This window comes from Nycticebus coucang, chromosome 10 (assembly GCF_027406575.1).
Source record: "Nycticebus coucang isolate mNycCou1 chromosome 10, mNycCou1.pri, whole genome shotgun sequence".
Classification (NCBI taxonomy): Eukaryota; Metazoa; Chordata; class Mammalia; order Primates; family Lorisidae; genus Nycticebus; species Nycticebus coucang.
Window position 1 is genome coordinate 7,586,453 of NC_069789.1, and position 18,330 is coordinate 7,604,782.

Below are 18,330 nucleotides of genomic sequence, written 5' to 3' on the forward strand. Positions count from 1 at the left end.
GGGCCGTGTGGGAGACTCAGGAGGAAGGGCCAGGGCTTGAGAGATGAGAAAACCCAGGAGCCAAAACATGGCCCCGGAGCTCAGGGCGGCTGGGCCTGGCTTTGCCTCGCTTGTTTCTCCTTTTCCCTCCTGGGTCCTCTCCAGGTACGTCTCTCTGGGCAGAGTCAGGATGAGCCTGAGCTCTACAGCCAGTCCTTCACACAGGCCTCCCCCAGACCCTACAGCACCCTACCACTGGCCAGGGCCACCCTCAGGGCCCATCACAGATGGGGCCTCTCTAGCGCCTGGGTCCCCTCTTCTCTTGTACTCTCAGGCAGGTACACATGCCTTTTGGTAAAGCAACATATTCTACTAGCCTCTCTCACATCCCACTCTCAGCCCTGGGGTAATGAAACGACTTCCACTCAGGTCTCAGCCTGTCAGGTCACAGAAGACAGTCGCCCTCCTGCCACCTACCTACTTGGTGCCCAGTAATCCACCTGACCCGAGGGCAGTTTTCTCTGTCCTCTCTGGGGAAGACTTGGGACCCAGCTAGGGCCTCTGTCCTGGGTCTATCAGGAACTCATCCCAGCTCACCAGAGAAGGGCAGGGGCTGCCACGGGCAAAGCCAAAGTCCCTGCACTCTCTGCACATAAGGGGAGATGCCCAGGGATGGGGCAGGCTCGTCTTGGTCCAACAGCCTGCTTGGCTTACCCTGGCACCACTGCCATCTCTGGGCAGCCCCGCACTCTCTGCTGTGTGGCGGGCCAGGCCGGTGCCGCGGCGGGCGTGTGGGAGGTAAGGGCACTGGCTCACCTGACACCCATTTTGCAGTCCATCACACAAGGCGAGTCGAAGTCGGCCAGCAGGTCGTCCATCTGGTTGTAGCGCTCCCCGTCCTTCACCACGTCCCCGTGGTAGGCAGGCACGAAGGGCTTCAGCACGTCTACCATCAGCCGGTCCAGGCAGCGCTGCTCCGACTCGCAGTGTTTCTTCAGGATTCTGCCATTGGCAGCTGCCTTGAAACTCCCTATGGAGCAAGTGCAAAAGGCCGTGTGTCCCCAGCTGCGGCCAGCTGGCAAAGGCTCAGTGCTTGGGCACCCCGGGGATGCTGTCCCCTGGGGCTGCCTAAGCCTGGGACTGACTGAATGTCCACATTTCTACCATGGAGCAAGCACTTTAAGGGGACTGGGTTCAAGTTCAGTCTCCCCACTCACTGACTGCAACCCCAGACTAGTCCCCCAACTTCCCTGACCGCAGACTCCTCCACTCAAGATGGAGGAACACCGGCGCTCACCACCAGAGGGTCACAGGGCCACAGGAGAGAGCTAAGTGTCCAAACCTCCTGGCTCCTTGGTCTTCCCGTTATCATCCCCACTGCCATCATCAGCCTGCTTCCCATCAACAACAGTATCTCTCAGCCTGAGCTGAGAAGCCCTGATGCGCCAGGATTCAGAGCCAGGGTTGGGGATGAACTGGGCTGGGAAGTGGAGACCTAAGGCTCAGCCCACTTGGGTGGTGCTCCTTTTTGTAGGTATTTACAAAAGATGTCCCCTTTGTACCTGCGGTCAGGGTCATGAAAGAAACATTGGGCCCCTGTGTTGGCCTGGAAAAAACCCATGGGCTGGTGAAATCACAAAGGCCAAGTCCACGGGCAGCTACTAAAATGTCCCTGGTGGACACTACATCCAAAGGGCCCCACATGTAGGCCAAATGACTCTGGGGCCTTGGCTCCAGATGTTCCTCCTCCCTTGTCACTGTTGGCCCAGCTGGGAGACCGCACCCTGACCCAGCTGCTGGTCACTTCCACCTGGCACCTGCACATGGTTCTGCAGTGGGGGAAGGGTGGGTGACTTGCCTGCCTCTTCCACCAGCTGCAGGCTCCTTCGGGGCAGAGACTATGTTTCTATTAATGTTGTAACCCTTAAGACCATGGCAATGCAGGCACACAGTAGGCACTCATTTGAAGCAGTTAGCTTTGCCTCTTTGTCCAGGATCATAAATGGTGGGCAAGCTATACATACTGATGGCTTATCTGTCTTGTTGAGTAAAATTGGAAGGGAGGAGGAAAAAGACTGGGAGAGACAGAGAGAGGCAGGGATTTGGGGGAAGCATGTGGGAGGCACAGGCTCTGGAGAGGGCAAGAGAGAGGGCAGGTGTCGGTGTTCATTTACAAGGCAGTGCTGAGGCCACATCTTGCGAGTGGGGCTGCAATTGCAGACTAGTGTCTTGGAGAGAACCTGTTCTGGATGCTTTTACCCCAGGGCAGGGCACCAGGGCCCCACACCAGCCCATCTGCCCGGTGGATCATGCTGTGGGCAAGTCCAGCGGAGCGGCATCTACCTGCGTGTCCCGCCAGTTGGATCCAGGGGTACTTCTTCTTGAAGGACATGACAAAGGGAGACCAGTGCACCATGTTTTTTATTTTCCTCCATGATTTGCTCTAGAAACAAGCAAACGAAAAGCTCACCATTAGAAAGACGGCCACTGCTTTCTGGTTAGGATGAATTCAAACCAAGGGTTCCCACTGCCTACGGCCACAACACAAAAAGGGCCTCCGGCACAGGTGCCCTTGGTGGGCTCCAAGGACCTTGCCGCCATCATTCATGTGGCGCTCCGTCAGCAGTGGCTTTGCTCCACTTTACAAACAGGCTGAGCAAAATGCTCAGGGGATCTTCCCTCATCCTAGGAGCAAGGGCCCCTCCGAGGAAGGCTAGCGGGGGCCACTATCACGCACACGGCTGCAATGAGTCACCGTACCTTTTATTTATAGAGGCGCCAGAAATAGAGAGAGGCACCTCTTCATGTGAGTGGTTTGAGCAGAGACTTCGAAGGAGTCCCCAGGACAGTGTCCCCACCCGCAGCTTCAGGGTCACAGCTCTAGCCTCTTCTCCGTGTTTCTCCCACTAAGCCAGGCCCGTCTCTGTGTGTGTGTGTGGGTGTGCATGCCTGTGTGTGTTTGGGGAGAATGGGACTTTGGGTAGAAAGCATCTTCTTATTTGCCCAACAAGCATGCAAGGCAGTTATTACTATTTCCATTTGGTACAGCCTGGGCCTCAAAGAAGTTAAGTGACAAAACTGGGATTTAAACTCTCCTCTGTACAGCTACTCAAAACACAAACACAAAATCGTTTTCTTCCTCAGCAAGAAACATTTCTTTAGGAAAAAAAAAAAATCCTTAAGTTAACTTTAATAAGAAGAGGCCATGGAGATGAAGATCAAGTGTCCCCCAAACACATCAACCCTGAAGGAAGGGACGAGAATCTGAAGGAGAAGCATTTCGCATTCCTGAGAAAGGGGATCCCTGATCACAAAGCCACCAGGAGCAGAAGCCACAGGACTCTTGAGCAGGGAGGATGGAACAGCGCCTGAGATTCTGCAGAAGAGGGAGATGGGGGTTGTCCTGGCCTATGGGGAGGGGGGTCGCCTTGAGCATGCGGCTGTCCACTCCCTGCCCCAACAGGAGAGTGGACACTGCTGGCTCCCAAGGTGAAATCAAGGTAAAATCAGCTTCCTTTGTTTTTTTTTTCTCTCTTTGCTGAGACTCGCTGCTTCTGTCATCAGGTTTTCGAGTTAAAAATCTATTTAAGGAGAGGAATTCTTCCTTACTAAACCTGGCAATTTTTATCCCCATCCCAGAAACCCTCGCCCCACCACTGCCAAGACCAATTCTATTCTTAAGAGAGGGAAGTGCCCAGGAGGCCATGTGACAAAAGGGCTGGGCCTTCACTGACAAGGGTGTTTTTCCTAGATCCTTCTGATGGAGATCACCAAAGAAGGCTAATGCAGCGGAGGTATTTTTTATCTAAGCACCCAGCAAGCTGTCCAAACAATCCGAGCGGACAATGAACACGGGCAACAATGCAAAGGCCTAATTACAGAAGGTGAGCTGAGCAGTGGCTTGTGGGGAAGCCATCAGGTAGGTCCAGAGGAAAAGTGCACAGCTGGTCACCACCTGCAGGTCACATCCCTGCAACAGAGCTCAGAGCTCTGAGGGACAAAGGTCACAGTGCTCTCGATCCAGTGCCCACCCCAGCCCATGAAACTGCCCCATTAGGGAACAACTGATCCCACAAATGTCCTTCTTTATACCCCCCTCGGGGCCTAAATTTCTTCTGTCCAGTGGAGGACAGGTGGTCCACCAGGCTTCTGAGACTGATGGACACTGTAGGACTCTGGAAAACAACCTTCTCTCATCCCAACAGCAATGGCCTCTCCAAGGCAGACTAGAGAGACAGGAAAAGGACACTGACACCCAGCTGCAGGTGTCAGTGTGCAGTGCGTGTGTGGACACATGGCAAGCAGCATCAGCAGAGCCAGGTCCCCGGAGCCTGCAGCGGCCATGTAAAGACTGCTCACTGCTGGGGAAAAGGAGCTCACAGAGGCTGCACCCAACAGAGGCAGTTTGGGGACAGACTCAAGAGACAGGAAAAGGAGACTGCAGCAGGCTGGGGTCCTGTGAGGCAAAGGCCCAGGTGCTCGGACTTGGAGCAGTTGGGAACCAGACCTGTCGGAAAGGGGACCTGAGGGCCAGAGAGAGGAAGAGGGCAGGCGAGGTCAACTATGGCTGCCGGAGAAGCCTGCACTCAGAAGATCGTGGTATGCTGAGGCAGGCCAACCTGGATCCTAGCTCCTTCCCTCCTCACTGGCTGACTTCCACCAAGTTCCTGGTCTTTTTTGGTGTGTGTGTGGGTGGTGAGCAAGGTCTTGCTGTCGCCCTGGCTAGAGTGCAGTGGCATCATCATAGCTCACTATAGCCTCAAACTCCTGGGCTCAAGTGATCCTCCTGCCTCAGTCTCCTGAGTAGGTGGGGCATGCAGGTATGCCACAAACATGCCCCTCTTATTTTTCTATTTTTTTTTGTAAAGATGGCGTCTTGCCATGTTGTCCAGGCTGGACTCGAACTCCTAGCTTCAATGATCCTTCTGTCTTCACAGTGCTGGGATTACAAGTGCCTGGCTCCTGATTCCCTTTGGGACCCCATTCTCTTTATCTGTAAAATGGGAATAACACATAGATTCCCTTTATCCCAGAAGATAAAACCATTAGAAGATGTGGCCACTGCGGTGTTTGTGTAAGTTTTTAGCCTTTTGTATTCCAAGAGGGGGCACAGGTGTCTCTGAAGTTACCCTGGGAATGGTCTGTCTGGTGCTAAGCAGAGGCATCACAGTGAATCCTGAAGAATAAAAGACTGTGGAGCCTCAAGCTGGGTCAGGGCCACTGGTGGGATGCAGCTCTCCAAGACCCACAAGGCTCAGGGGTGGCGGCCTGTGACTCTGGAAGGCAGGAGGGAACAGGCTGCTGAGACACAAGGCTTGATGCCAGCAGGGCCATTTGAAGTTGTGAAACCTGTAGTTCCTGGTCTTCCCTGCAGAGACCAAAGAGGAGAGGGGTGCTCCAGGGTGGGGTCCTCTGACAGCTTGGGACCCAAGAGCCTTTCCATATTACAGAGCTCTGAGCAAACGGGGCCTTGTTCTGTTTGTCTGGCCCCGCACATCTCCTCCATTTCTTCACCACGAAAACGGCCCCCACATGAGTCTGTCAGCCCATCCCAAGGCTGCCCCGCCTGGACAAAGGCTGAGGATATCCCACTTGTGAGGGAGCGCCACGTGTCACACCGGGAACTTCTTTGCTCTCTGCTGGCAGCAGTGCACAGGGCTTTCCCTGCGGTTTTAAAATAGCAGTGCCCGGGCAGTGCCTATGTGATTGCCAAATAGTAAACAGAAAGCACATTTCAGGTCCAGGCTGGGGAAAAGAGGGCTGCAGGGGGACCCCTACCGTCCCACCGCAGCCCGTGGGAGCAGACAGAAACCAAAGGACTGGAGGTTACTGAAAAGTCTATTCCCTTCCCATGTCTGGGAGACCCCGACCACCACAGGAACCAAACCTACTCTCGGCAGGGGCTGCCTCCCAGGAGCAGGTCAGGCTGACAGTCTTCCCTCCGAGCACATGGCTGGAGGAAGCCACAGTCCTTACGGACAGATTCCAGGCCTCTTCCCCCAGCGAGGACAGGTGACAAGGCAAGAAAGCTTCCTGTGCAGAGGAATTTATCACTCTCAGCTCTGGCCCTCTCCCAGGGCAGAGTCTCAAGAGCGAGTTCTCACTAGCAGCCTCTGTTACTTCTCTGTCTGTAATCAGACCACAGTTCCAGGGCTCCAACTTCTTTTTTTTTTTTTTTTGTAGAGACAGAGTCTCACTTTATGGCCCTCCGTAGAGTGCCGTGGCCTCACCCAGCTCACAGCAACCTCCAACTCCTGGGCCCAAGCGATTCTCTTGCCTCAGCCTCCCGAGTAGCTGGGACTACAGGCGCCCGCCACAACGCCCGGCTATTTTTTTTTGGTTGCAGTTTGGCTGGGGCTGGGTTTGAACCCGCCACCTTCGGTATATGGGGCCGGTGCCCTACCGACTGAGCTACATGCACCGCCCCAGGGCTCCAACTTCTTAAGCAGAACTTCTGGGAAATACAAAAGCAGCCTTCAAAGGCCTTGAACATGGGTGTGGCAAAAGGCACCGGCCACCAGCCCAGGGCAGAGCTAACTGGTCATCAGGGCATCGGATGACTTCCGTGGACCCTTCTCAGAGTGTCACAGCTCTGTAGGCGTGGCAGGCCTCCACTGGCTCCTCAGCACCACCAGGTGGGTGCTCCTATGTGAGTCTGAGGCAGCCACGGACAACTCTACTGTGACCCTTGCTTACCCAGCCTCGCCAAGGATGTGCTGGTTGTTCTTCCTGAGTCTGTGGTGTTACAGTGCAGGGGGGAGCACGCTGCTGGCACTGCTTTTGTCATCTCTCAGGGAGATGGCAGGGCTCATGCTGTAGACATGCCAACGTCTGGTGTCTGCACTAATATCTGTTACCATTTATGGAGCTCTAAGTGACAGGCACCAGCCCAGTATGGCCTTGTTCTGATCTTCACAACAACTTGATGACAGACAGGAGCATTTTCAACATTTCACAGAGGAAGAGTCCAAGGCTCAGACTGCCTCCTCAAAGCCCTTCCCTTCTGTGCCCTGATCCTCTTGCCTCAGCCTCCCAAGTAGCTGGGACTACAGGTGCCTACCACAACACCTGGTTAGTTTTTCTATTTTTTAGCAGAGACGGGGTCTTGCTCTTGCTCAGGCTGGTCTCAGATTCCTAAGCCACCACACCAAGCCATAGCTGGCTCTTAAAACCTCGATATACGGCCAGGCAGGGTTGCTCACGCCTGTAATCCCAGCACTCTGGGAGGCCCAGGTGGGTGGATTGCTTGAGCTCAAGAGTCTGAAACCAGCCTGAGCAAAAGCAAAGCCCCATCTCAGCTAAAAAATAGAAAAACTAGCCATGTATTGTGGCAGGCACCTATAGTTCCAGCTACTTGGGAGGCTGAGGCAGGAGGATCATTGGAGTCCCAAAATTTGAGGGTGCTGTGAGCTATGACACCACAGGACTCTACCCAGGGTGACAGAGTGAGACGAAAGAAAGAAAGAAAGAAAAAGAAAGAAAGAAGGAAGGAAAGAAAGAAGGAAAGAAAGAAAGAAAAGAAAGAAAAGAAAGAAAAGAATCCCCAAACCCCAAATATGTCCTCTCCGGAGCCACTCTGGCACCATTTCCAATGTAGCTACCCGACAGAGTGAGGTTTAGGCTTTCCCATGCATGGGATCAGACCCTAATTGCTTCTAGACTCTGTGGACAGGATTCTGCATTTGTAACGTTCTTGGGAGCACTTCCCCAAACAGCGCCACAAGCCAGTGTGCCCCCAAGCAGATAAAGGACCTGGGGTGGGCTGGGGACAGACGGCTTTTACATTGATTCTAGGCCAGGCAGTTAAACCAACTGAAGACCAGGCATGAAGTCTTTCAGGTCCTCTCTTGGGTATATGGGCTTGGATGAGAACCAGCTGGGTAAATGAAGACACCACCCCTGGGTCAAACAAACACTGGCCTTGGCTTTGCCCTGTGGTTCACCTGCGGGCAGCCAGGGCCTTCCGCTGACATCTGTGCCCGTGCCTGTGGCAGCTCTGACCTCACTCTGTGAGAGGCAGGGTCTCGTGCTGAATTCCAGCTGCACAGGGACAAGTTGGACCACTAGTCACTAAGGTAAGTGTGCAAGAAAAGGATCCAACAAATAGCCAGACTGAGCTAGGGGATGCAGCTGGGGGTGCAGGGGCAGGGGTGGGAGTTGGGGGATGTGAGCCTTTAAAACTCAGAGAGACCTGGAGACCTCTGGTGGTGTTCTGAGTAGTTTTTTCCTCTAGCACCTGACTTGAAGGAGCTAAAATATTCAGAGAATGTGGAGAGGAATTTCCAGTGGGAAGAAAAAAAAACCTTACAACAAGAGAACCCCAGCCCTCTTCACCAGGCGGGCACTCTTGGGATAGCAAGCAAGCCTGTCCCAGCAGCTGATTCTGCATCACCCGTGAGTAGGAAGCCCTCACTTTGGGAGGCTCAGGCCATGACACATCCTGTCTTCCCTCCTCCTCTTTGCCTCTTCCCCCAAAATTGCTGATCGCAGGAGCAGATGTGAGTCTACTCCCAAAGGCAGCAGCTCACCTCCACGGGGACACAGGGTGACCCTCGCCCCACACACAGAGCCTCCCCAGGCCTGGGGCCTTCTATCCACACCTCTGGCCTTGTACTTGGAGTGGCCCAGGCCAGACATGATCCGCTGCCCATCTGGCGTCGGCCTGCCAGAGCCCAGGCTGAGCCCCAGGGCAGAAGCCTGGACAGGATCTCTGATCCCCTGTGTTTATCTAGACCAAATTCCAAGCCTCTCCATGTTAATGGCCCCGGGACAGACGCCATCCTCTGGTTGGTTTTCCCTGTCGGGCATCCCTAGTCATGCTACAGGGAAATGCTGCCTTAAACAAATGAAAGGGCTGACTGGTGGAACCTCAAAGCCTTCCTTTCATCTTCCATAAAGCAGGGAGAAAAGGATGGCTGGTGGGGAAGGAAGGGTCAATAGAGGAAGCCAGGACCCCATATCTACCCCAGCCTATGGGCATGTGGGAGGCCTCTGGCCAGCCCACCTGCAAACCATTTTAGCTACTATCAAGGTCAGCTACATAATACGTGGGGCCCTGTGCAAACTGAAAGTGAAGGGCCCTGCTGGGGGTCCCTGAAAGCCCAGCAGAATCAGCCAGGCCTGCAGGCTGAGCCCACCCTCACACCATCCAAAAGCAGGAAGACCAAACCCAAAAGGTGTGTGAGGGGCTGCACTTGCCCATCAGGAACCTGGTCAGAAGCCCCTGAAGAAAGTTTGGTTTCCAGGTAGGTGGTGACTTGGCTCCATTTCTTATCAGGGCCCCTGACACTCCCCTCCCACAAGCCACAGTAATGGTGGGGCTGTTCCAGAGAAGCAGGCCTCCTGGATGTCTCCCGATCCCAAGCTGACCCCAAGCTGGCCACCCTCCCTCCTGCTGCCCTTCTCCCTGACTTTGCCAGGCCCACAGCTGTTTCAAAGTTGTCCTCTCTCCCTCCATCAGGCTTCTCTCTGAAATCCTCCATCTCTGAGCTGGAAAGACAGGCCATATCCTAGGATTTTGTTTCTAGAAGGCAGCAGAATGAAGCAGAGCACAGTTCGGGTTTGGGGGATAAAATGAACACTTGTTCTGCCGACTGTAGGCAAACCTCAGCTCCCTCATCTGCATACTGGGCACAGTAGCTGCACACATGCCCTGCCCACCCTCTGGGGTAACTTTGAGAGCCGGATCACAGACAGGCACACATAAATTCACTGGTTTTCACTTCTGTGCGTGTATTTTTTAAATTGAAATAATTTTTTTCCTCCAAGGCACAGCATACTGGCAAGAATCCAACTGGGCACTTCTAGTGGGCCAGATCATTGTTGGTGGCAATCAGATGCTGTGTGATTAATTGCTTACAAAGCTTCCCCTCCGATGCTCATGTCAGCTCTGAGAACTCAAAGGGCAGTTCCCCAGACCCGAGATCTGTGACTGGGGGAAAGAGTCAGAGCCAGCCAGAGCCCAGGTGACTCAACAGTTTCTGGTTCAGAAGGTCAATCAAGTTGCACAAAGTAGAAAGAATGGTTTCCCAAATAACCCCATTTCTCATATGTAGAACTGTTCAAGTACTGCCAAAGGTTATTTTGGGGGTGAATAGTAAGATTGCTCAACAAATTTCCTTTAATAAAGGACATTCACTTACCATTAACTCCTTTCCCATCTGACCCATTCCCTTAATTTGCTAGTTTTCCCTTTAATACTTCTCTTTTTAGTCAAATAGTTTGATCAGCTGACTTTCATTTTTAGATATTTATAAAAAATCTCTTTTTATTTAGATACTTTGATCAGCTGAATTTTACTTCTAGCTAATTACAAAGAATCCCCATTTGTTTTAATAAAGAAGAGATGACGAGAAATCCTTGAAATATCAGAAAAGGGAAATAATCTCTGGGCCCTACAACTCTCCAAAAACAGCAACTCTCCAAAATCAATGTTGTCAGACTCTTTGTTCACCCATGTGCGTATGCAAAGAAGCTACATGTTAAATGCCCGATGTATTGCTAAGTACTGTACTAGTATCTCATATAATTCTCAGAACACCGACATAGTCACCTTCATGATGTAAATGATGAAACATGTTCAGAAAGGTTTAATAACTCGCCCAAGGTCACACGGCTGCCAGGTCTGTGCCACTTAATTCTGAGGATTTTGTTTCACCAACAGGATTACTAGGTCCTCGTCCTCTCTCCTGGGGCTATCTGTCTCTCCCCCAGTTACAAAATAGCCTCCCCTAAACAGCAAGGGTTTTGTCAGGGAGTGACCTTTCAGACAGGGGAAGCCTGAACCTGCCCTCCTGCCCTCCTTCCAAGTCTGTTCCCAGAACGTCCTCAAAGACCGACACTTAGGGAAGGCATACTTAACAAAAAGCACTGAAAATGGACGAAGGATACCCCTGCCCGGGGAAGATTTGTTCTGTGTCAAAGCCTTTGTGTTCTGCTCTTGCAAAAGTCTGAGCCAAAGTCACTGAGTTTTCCATGTTTGGAAAAAAAGCTTTTTTTTTTTTTTCCTTCTTCTTCATTTGGTCTTTCTAAAAAAGCAGTTAGGGTTTCCCTAGTGATCATTATTTCCTTCACTGGGGAAAAGCCTGGTGCTTCTCCCAGGCTGCAGAGCTGTGACCGCGGCCAACTTTGTTCATTGTATTCCCCCCTGGCAAAGCCCAGCTGGGCCCACAGAGCTGGGTGCAAGCCCAGGCAGGTAGGGGCCCCTGGCTCAATAGCCTCCTGGAGCCCTGGTTAGAAACCTGGCTGGGGCCAAAAAGCAAAAACTGCCCCTGCCAAAAAGGAGCTGTGAGCTTGGAGGGGTGGAGGGAAAGAGCTTTCAAAACCAAGAGACACCAAGGATCGTAAAAATTAAGCCCAAGGACTTGGCAGGGCAGGTAGCTCCAGCTAAAAATAAAAAGTCTGGCCTTTTCTCTTTAACGAACAAGAAAATCCCCCTAAGAACCAGAGCAAAATACTTCTCAGAAAAAGACCTGAGTCAGGTTTTGTTTTATTCCCACCCATCCCTGCCCCTGGGGTGATGTTCCCACACAAAGACGTGAGCCTTCTCTCACCTGTCCTTTACAGAGCCCACCTGCGTAGGGCGTAGGGTAGGAATTGCACTGAGAACCGTGGGATGGGTCAAGTACTTCCTTCAGAAGCAACACTGTCAGGGGCAGAAGAACACAGATGGTGGGTGCCCACCGACCCCTGCAGGCTGGGATCCTGTGGCTACTGTGGGCACAAGTGGCAAGAACTGGCTCTGTGTGTCTGGACGAGCGTTCTGTCCTCTTCCAGTCCCTATCAGGCCACAGGGCTGCTGCGCTCCGGATTTGGAGTGTGTGGACCTGGTCGGGCTGGAGGCTGTGGCTTCCCAGGCAATGATCAGGCCCTGAATGACCCTTTCTGAGGGTCATCACCATGCTCTACAGATTCCTCAGCGGCACATGCTGAACAAAGCCAAGAAAACCTGCAGCAGCTGCCCAGATGTCCCCTCCTGGTCAGCTGCCTTCTTCCTGCTGCAACTAGAGGCCCAGTTTCTAGGCCAAGGGCAGTACCCAGATGGGCAGCTGGGGGCCTCCAGCATGGCCACTCTCCTCTTCCACCAGCATCCAGAAGCTTGGTCAGGGGAAGCTGCGTGGCCCAGGGGCAAGCACAGAGCTACAAGGGCAGCCCCGAGTCCCCCAGGAGGGAGAAGGGCCTTTCTTGTGCACCTGCTCCGGTCCAGCAGGGCAGGCCAGTTTGTCCCATACCTGTCCCACCTCTAGGTCTCCGCTCTGCAGGTGCTCTGCCTGGAAAGCTCTCTTCTCCCTCCTCACTTCTGCATATCCACATCCTTCCTCTCCCTCCAGCTGATTAATTTAGGATCTGCAAGCTGGCCCTATCTTCTCCCTGAAGCCTCTCGGGCCACTCCCACCCCACACCATTCCCGGAATCCTTCCTGCAGCTGGATCTGCCTGGGGCTCTGTGCTTCTGTGCTGTCCCGTGTCTCCCAGTGATGGGAAGGCTCCTGAAGAGCTGGGATCTGTCCTAACCCTCTATCTGCCCCACCTGGCCCACAAGGCAACTCCACAGGCCCAGCACACAGTAACACGCACTTAGGCCTAGAAGACAAAACACACTGAAACCAAGCTTCAGGCTGCTTGCTGCTCACCTGCTCCACCTGGATTCTTCCTGAGACATCTCCAGACAGCAGGTGGGGATGGGGATGCATGCTTGATACTTGGGGGAACATCCTATCTGGTCTGCCAGGGTTCACTCCACACCCCCACTGCTCCAGCACAGTGGGCAGCCTGGCCGGCGCCAGCCCCAGGGTCTTTTCACATGACAAGTGAGGGTTCAGAGGGCCGCTTTCCACGCAGGCTGGTAATCCCTGCATCTGAGATGCCATTGCTGGGAAGCACTGGGGAGCAGGGTGCTGGGGACACTAGTGAAGACTGCTCTTCTGCTAACCACTCTTTGTTTTGGGGCCACTGTCCTACCCTCATCAGAACTTTACAGGAGTTGGCATCAAAGGGGCCCACGATCTTGCCAAACCAGTCTTTTTTTGTTACCCAAGAATCAAGGTGTCTTTCACCCAAAATGGAAATGTTCCTGACTATCCCCACCCGGCAGGGCCCAGCAAATGCTTCATCTCTGGTTGGAAGGTCACTAACTTGGCTCTTCCCTCCCTCCCCGCTCCTGGATTCCATCCTCTAAAGAACTAAAAATAATGAAGGGCTAGCAGAGCGAGGCGAGAGAGGAAGCTCAGAGGCATAGGAAATGTTTTGGTGAACACAGGGGCCTAGCCCAGCTCTCACACCAGGGGCCTCTCAGGGCCTCAAAGGCTGCTGGGCCCAGAGGCCAGAAGGGGACCAACAATAGGAGGAAACAGGGAGTGGCCGAAGGCTGGGGAAGAGCATGCGGGGGGTGGGCAGCCTTTCTCCAGGCTGACTTCCTACTGGATAAAGCTCCCAGGACAGCAGGGCTCAGCCTTTCCTCTGGGAAAGGGCGCCAGGCTCCGGCCAGCCAGTGAGGGCCACCCCTGCAACATGCATCAGGTCCCCTCCCTCCCTTCAGCTTGTCCACTCCTCCCTAGGGACTTTATTTTTACTTTGGTAAATGCAAAAAAACAAGGCTGAGTTCCAGAGGGTGGAAATTTACTGAGGGCCCTCACTGGTCAGCAATTAGCATGGAGATTCTCTGAAAGCTGAATGTCCCAGGGTCCCTCCTGGGCCAATCTCTCAGAGGGACCAGCAAGAACATCTGGCCCCACCTCTACCCCAATATACCTCCTTGGGCACAGCTTCCCTGGCCTGGGGGGCTAAAGGTGCTCAATCCTTCTTTCTCAGTCCTTGGAGATGTCAGGCTGGGTGGGAGGGGACTGAAGCCCTTTGCACGTGAGCTATTCTAGAAATAGTAATATGTATCCAGTGCTTAGTAGAGTAAGTATTACAGAGTGCTACCTCTTTGTTATGTATTGTGTATGGTAAGAATATCTTATCCCAGAGGTGTTCCCATTTTACAGATGGGAACACTGAACCAGAGAGATGAGACAACTTGCCCAAGGTTCTATAGACGATTACTCAGGCAGACTAGCTCCAGGGCCCAAGCTCTCATCACTCTGAAAGGCTGCTCCTTTTATCATTGGTAAAATGTAGCTTCATAGTCAGAGAAACTCAGGTTTCGGTCCTGTCATTCCTAGCTAGTGGTAGACAAGCTGCTAAACCTGATTAAGTTTTTTCCTTATCTGTAAAATGAGAATACCGCCTACCCCGCAGGGCCATTTTTAAATTCTCTGGGTGCAGTGCCTGCTGTATAGACAGGAACACACAGTAAAGGTGGATGCGTATTTCATACCTACCACGTGTACTGTCTGGTCACTGAGTCCCTCAGGGGCAAAAGCCTGTGAACATGATGAATCACAGGGGAGGCACGTCTGCATTGGCTCCCCCAGCCGTTAGCAGCAGGGTCTGACCACCTCCTCCCCTTATGCCCAATCCTAGCCCGAACTCCGCCTTTCCATGAGGGTAAAGGCTGCAGCCAGCAGGAAGTAGATCCTCAACTGACAGTCCTATTCTCTGCCAGAAACTGAGGTTTGCCCAAACAGCTTCTTTCCAGAACTCCCAAATGCCCAGGAGCCACTTTTAAGCCAGGTGTGAGAGGGAGTGAACAGACAGCGGGAGGTTTGGCACAGAAGGCACCAGCAGCTCTTGGGTTTTCTGCAGAGCACACCTAGCCCAAGGCTCCCCCAGGGACCTGGGGTCTGAAGTAAGTAACTCTGCTTGCTCCCTGGGGCACTCAGCCAGGCAACCAGACACAGGCAGCTCTGCTGAGAGGCCACATGTGGAAACAAGATTCTTCATCCCAGGCTGCAAGATGACATTTTAAAAGCCAGGAATCTGAAAGGAAGTTTTCTGCAGAAAGTTGAAGAATCTACAAGGTCATCTTCTCTTCCTCCAGTTCTCACAGGCACAGCCCTGCTGACCCTTCGCACAAACTTCTGTTTGCTCTTTAATACTCCCTTATACTTTCTCAGAGATTCCTCGAGATGGAAAAAAATCTTCTAGTTATAAATTTAAAAACCTAAGGATACTACTGGACAAAGTAGACGGGTCAAGATTTCCTCAACCTTCAGCTTGCTCAAGACCCTTACCCTCCTAGACCAAGAACATTAGTGGACTAAATACTGCCTTTTAAAGTAGCTTCTGGGCAGGCGGAAAGAGCTTGTAAGAGATTTGGTTAAGGGGGTCACTCTGGACTACTCCAAAGTCAGATTTTTGGGAACTCCCACTTAAGGAATTTCTAACAAGGAAACTTTTCAGGAAGGACTTGAATACCACATGAGAGCTTAAAGCAGTATCAAATATTTAGCTATATTTAGAAAATATTTCCAAGCAAGATACGTTGGTGCAATTCATATTTCTGACAGATTACACTGATTTGCCTGTGGCTAAATGACAGTCAGCAAACAGGAATGCAGGCTTGCAGAGAGAACCAGAAACCCCAAGCTGCTTTCTGAAAAGAAGCTTCTGCAGCAGAGAGCCAGGCACAGCTCTGAATTCTGCTATGAGTCACCCGGCCTCCCTGTCCTGACTGAAGCTGCTCAGGGCAGAGGCCCTGTCTCAGTCCAGCTGTCATTCATCTGCTCACATGTAGACCACTGGAAGCACAGGAAACGGGTTGCCAAAAAGGCACACCAGTGAATCCCCAAGTATGAGCAAGACTCGTCAGCTCTGAGAACGTGGCTGTCCCCTGGGTCATCTTGATGGTATGTGTGACCGCGTGTGTGATTTTCATAAACAGATTGACTCATCAATCTTCCCCATGAATCTCTGTCAACTGGGGCCCTGCTAGTGGCAGTGGGGTGCTTACTTAGCACTTTCCCTGTGCAGCATGAGGCTCCCAGGGCCGCAGAGAAACAGGCAGCAACTTGCCTCCTATTATCCAGAGAAGCAAACAGGAGCAAAGGGGCTCACCCAGGCTTGTGTCCCAATCTGGGGCAGACTGGGGGGTCCAGCTGGCAGTATGCGTGCCCCAAAGCAGCCACTTCTCCCACGCAGTGGGACGAGGGACACCCCATGACTTCACCATGGTGTTTCCTTCGATTTTTGCTTTAGGTTACGATGATTTCACATTTATTTTATACCAAGTTTTTTTTTTTTTTTTTTTTTGAGACAGAGCCTCAAGCGTCCCCCTGGGTAGAGCACTGTGACATCACAGCTCGCAGCAACCTCCAATTCCTGGGCTCAAGCGATTCTCCTGCCTCTGCCTCCCAAGTAGCTGGGACTACAGGCACCCGCCACAGCACCCAGCTATTTTTTGGTTGCAGCCATCATTGTTTTGGCGGGCCCGAGCTGGATTCGAACCCGCCAGCTCAGGTGTATGTGGCTGGAGCCTTAGCCACTTGAGCCACAGGCGCTGAGCCTACACCGAGATATTTTATAACAGCTCTTGGGGTAATTAAAGACAGGCTGGGTTTTCACAAAACTGAGGTGGGGATCTACTAAGTTCCACCCCAAGTCCAACCTGCCTTCTCCTTCAATTCCAGCAAAGTTGGTGTCAACTTCTACACATGCCATCGAGGCTTTCTATCTGAAGGATCTTAAAGCTTGGCCCCCTCATAGGTCACCCTCTTGCCTGAATAGCTTACAGGAGGCCCTGGATTCTCTTAGACTTATTTTATTTCCTCCCTACTGAGTTAGGGGAGGTATGAATGGGTTATCTGAAGAATTATTCTGGAATGGTGGAACTCTGATTAAGACTCCAGAGGGGGCTTCCAGGCAGTGGTCCGGAACCACCGGAATAGAGAGACACTGGAGGAATGGGGTGCCTATGCAGACAGGGTACACCTTTGACCATCTGTCAAGAGAGCAAACCTCCTTTATGATGTCCACCTGTTGGGTGCTGAGCAGTGTGCATGAGCTGAGGGAAGTTAGAGAGCGGCTTCTGAGCTGTGAGTCTAGATGAGGGCTGAGAGCTGGCTTGGGTGAACTGAGACAGCTTTAAGGACTGTGCCCCCAAATGGAAGGGCTGCAGGATCTCACAGCAACCACAGCTCATTCACAGGCTTGGCCTCTCTACGACTTGTGGGGAGAGCTCGCATTTAGGAACTGCACCATCACTTCTCGGGAACAGAACCAGCTGGCTGATTTATTCCCCTTAATTTTCACTGCTATTATTAGGACACATCTGTCTCTGAGTGAAGTCACCAAGGAAAAACCCAACCGAAGAAAATATTTTCAAGCAGTCGTCATTTCAATCTTCGGAAAAGGAAGCGAGTCGATAAACTGCCAAAGAGCCCCAGAATTCAAGGTCACCAAAGAGGTAAATGGAAAGTATTTGCCCTGGGAATGCAGGCCGCAGACCTATTTACATAGTGCTGGCCAGGACGCAAATGGACCAGAAGCTCCTCAAACTGTTTCCTCTTCCCTTTCCCCAAACTTAGTTCTGTCCTTTCCCTTAACAGGCAAGTCAATTAGCAGAAGTTCCCCCCAAGTCTGAACCCAGAGGAAAACCACTCAGTGACAAGTGACCAGATGATGTAGGGCAGAGGTTCCAGCCAGTGGTCACCAGACTTTTTGCTTAGGTATAACTCCTTTTTTTAATTAGCTGCTAGTATTTTAAAATCAGATTTCATACAAAAATGCACATTTCCAATTTCTCTTTCAGATACTGGGCCTGCAATTCCAGGCAGTATCATGGGCTGGAGCTGAGAAGCAGCAACCTAAGACAGGGGTCTTCTCTTCCCACTCTGGGCCCCATTATATAATACATGTCCCCTGCCTGGGCCCTGACAGCCTTTGAGTTTGAGCTGCTGGATTTAGAGACAAAGAGGAAAGTACCAAGGAAGGTCAAAAGCCCTCCAACCGTGGTCTACTGGCCACATCGACGTGGACAAAACTTTGCTGAGCTACTTGCACCTACTTTCTCTATCTGCAGATGGAGGTGAAATTGCATAGCAATGCCGCATCTCAAAAAGGGTAAGGAGGAAAACGAGGAAGTGCTTGGACATCTGAATGCACCCCATGTCAGGTAAAATGTGGGTCTCTGGATCTAAAGAGTAAAATGGGGCGGCGCCTGTGGCTCAGTGAGTAGGGCATCAGCCCCATATCCCAAGGGTGGTGGGTTCGAACCCGGCCCCAGCCAAAACTGCAACCAAAAAAGTAAAATTAAATACCAAGACAAAGTTGGCAACTCTGATTAGAGAGCTGCCTCAGTAGTTACTGCGAGCGTGGCTGGGACTTCTGAACCAACCAACCACGCCAACCCGGCCCTGCCAACTCCACCATCGGCTCAGCTAGAAAAGGGGAACATCCCTCGGTCACAGTTGAACAGTCTCTGACTCTGACTGACCTCTGCCTCTAATGAGTTAGAACAGAATTTGGAGCCAGT

The 18,330-nt window shown here is 52.2% G+C and overlaps 1 protein-coding gene across 2 annotated transcripts in view; it reads right to left on the reverse strand.

The window, feature by feature from the left end:
• The window catches only part of ITPKB (inositol-trisphosphate 3-kinase B), a 105,782-nt gene that overhangs the window by 12,027 nt on the left and 75,425 nt on the right, over positions 1–18,330 (reverse strand). For both annotated transcript variants that reach the window (XM_053608016.1, XM_053608017.1), the window contains exons 3-4: positions 2,323–2,422; positions 796–1,009 (exon numbers count right to left, since the gene is read on the reverse strand). In XM_053608016.1, the coding sequence (XP_053463991.1) occupies positions 796–1,009; positions 2,323–2,422 (314 nt within the window). The remainder of the gene's footprint in view (positions 1–795; positions 1,010–2,322; positions 2,423–18,330) is intronic.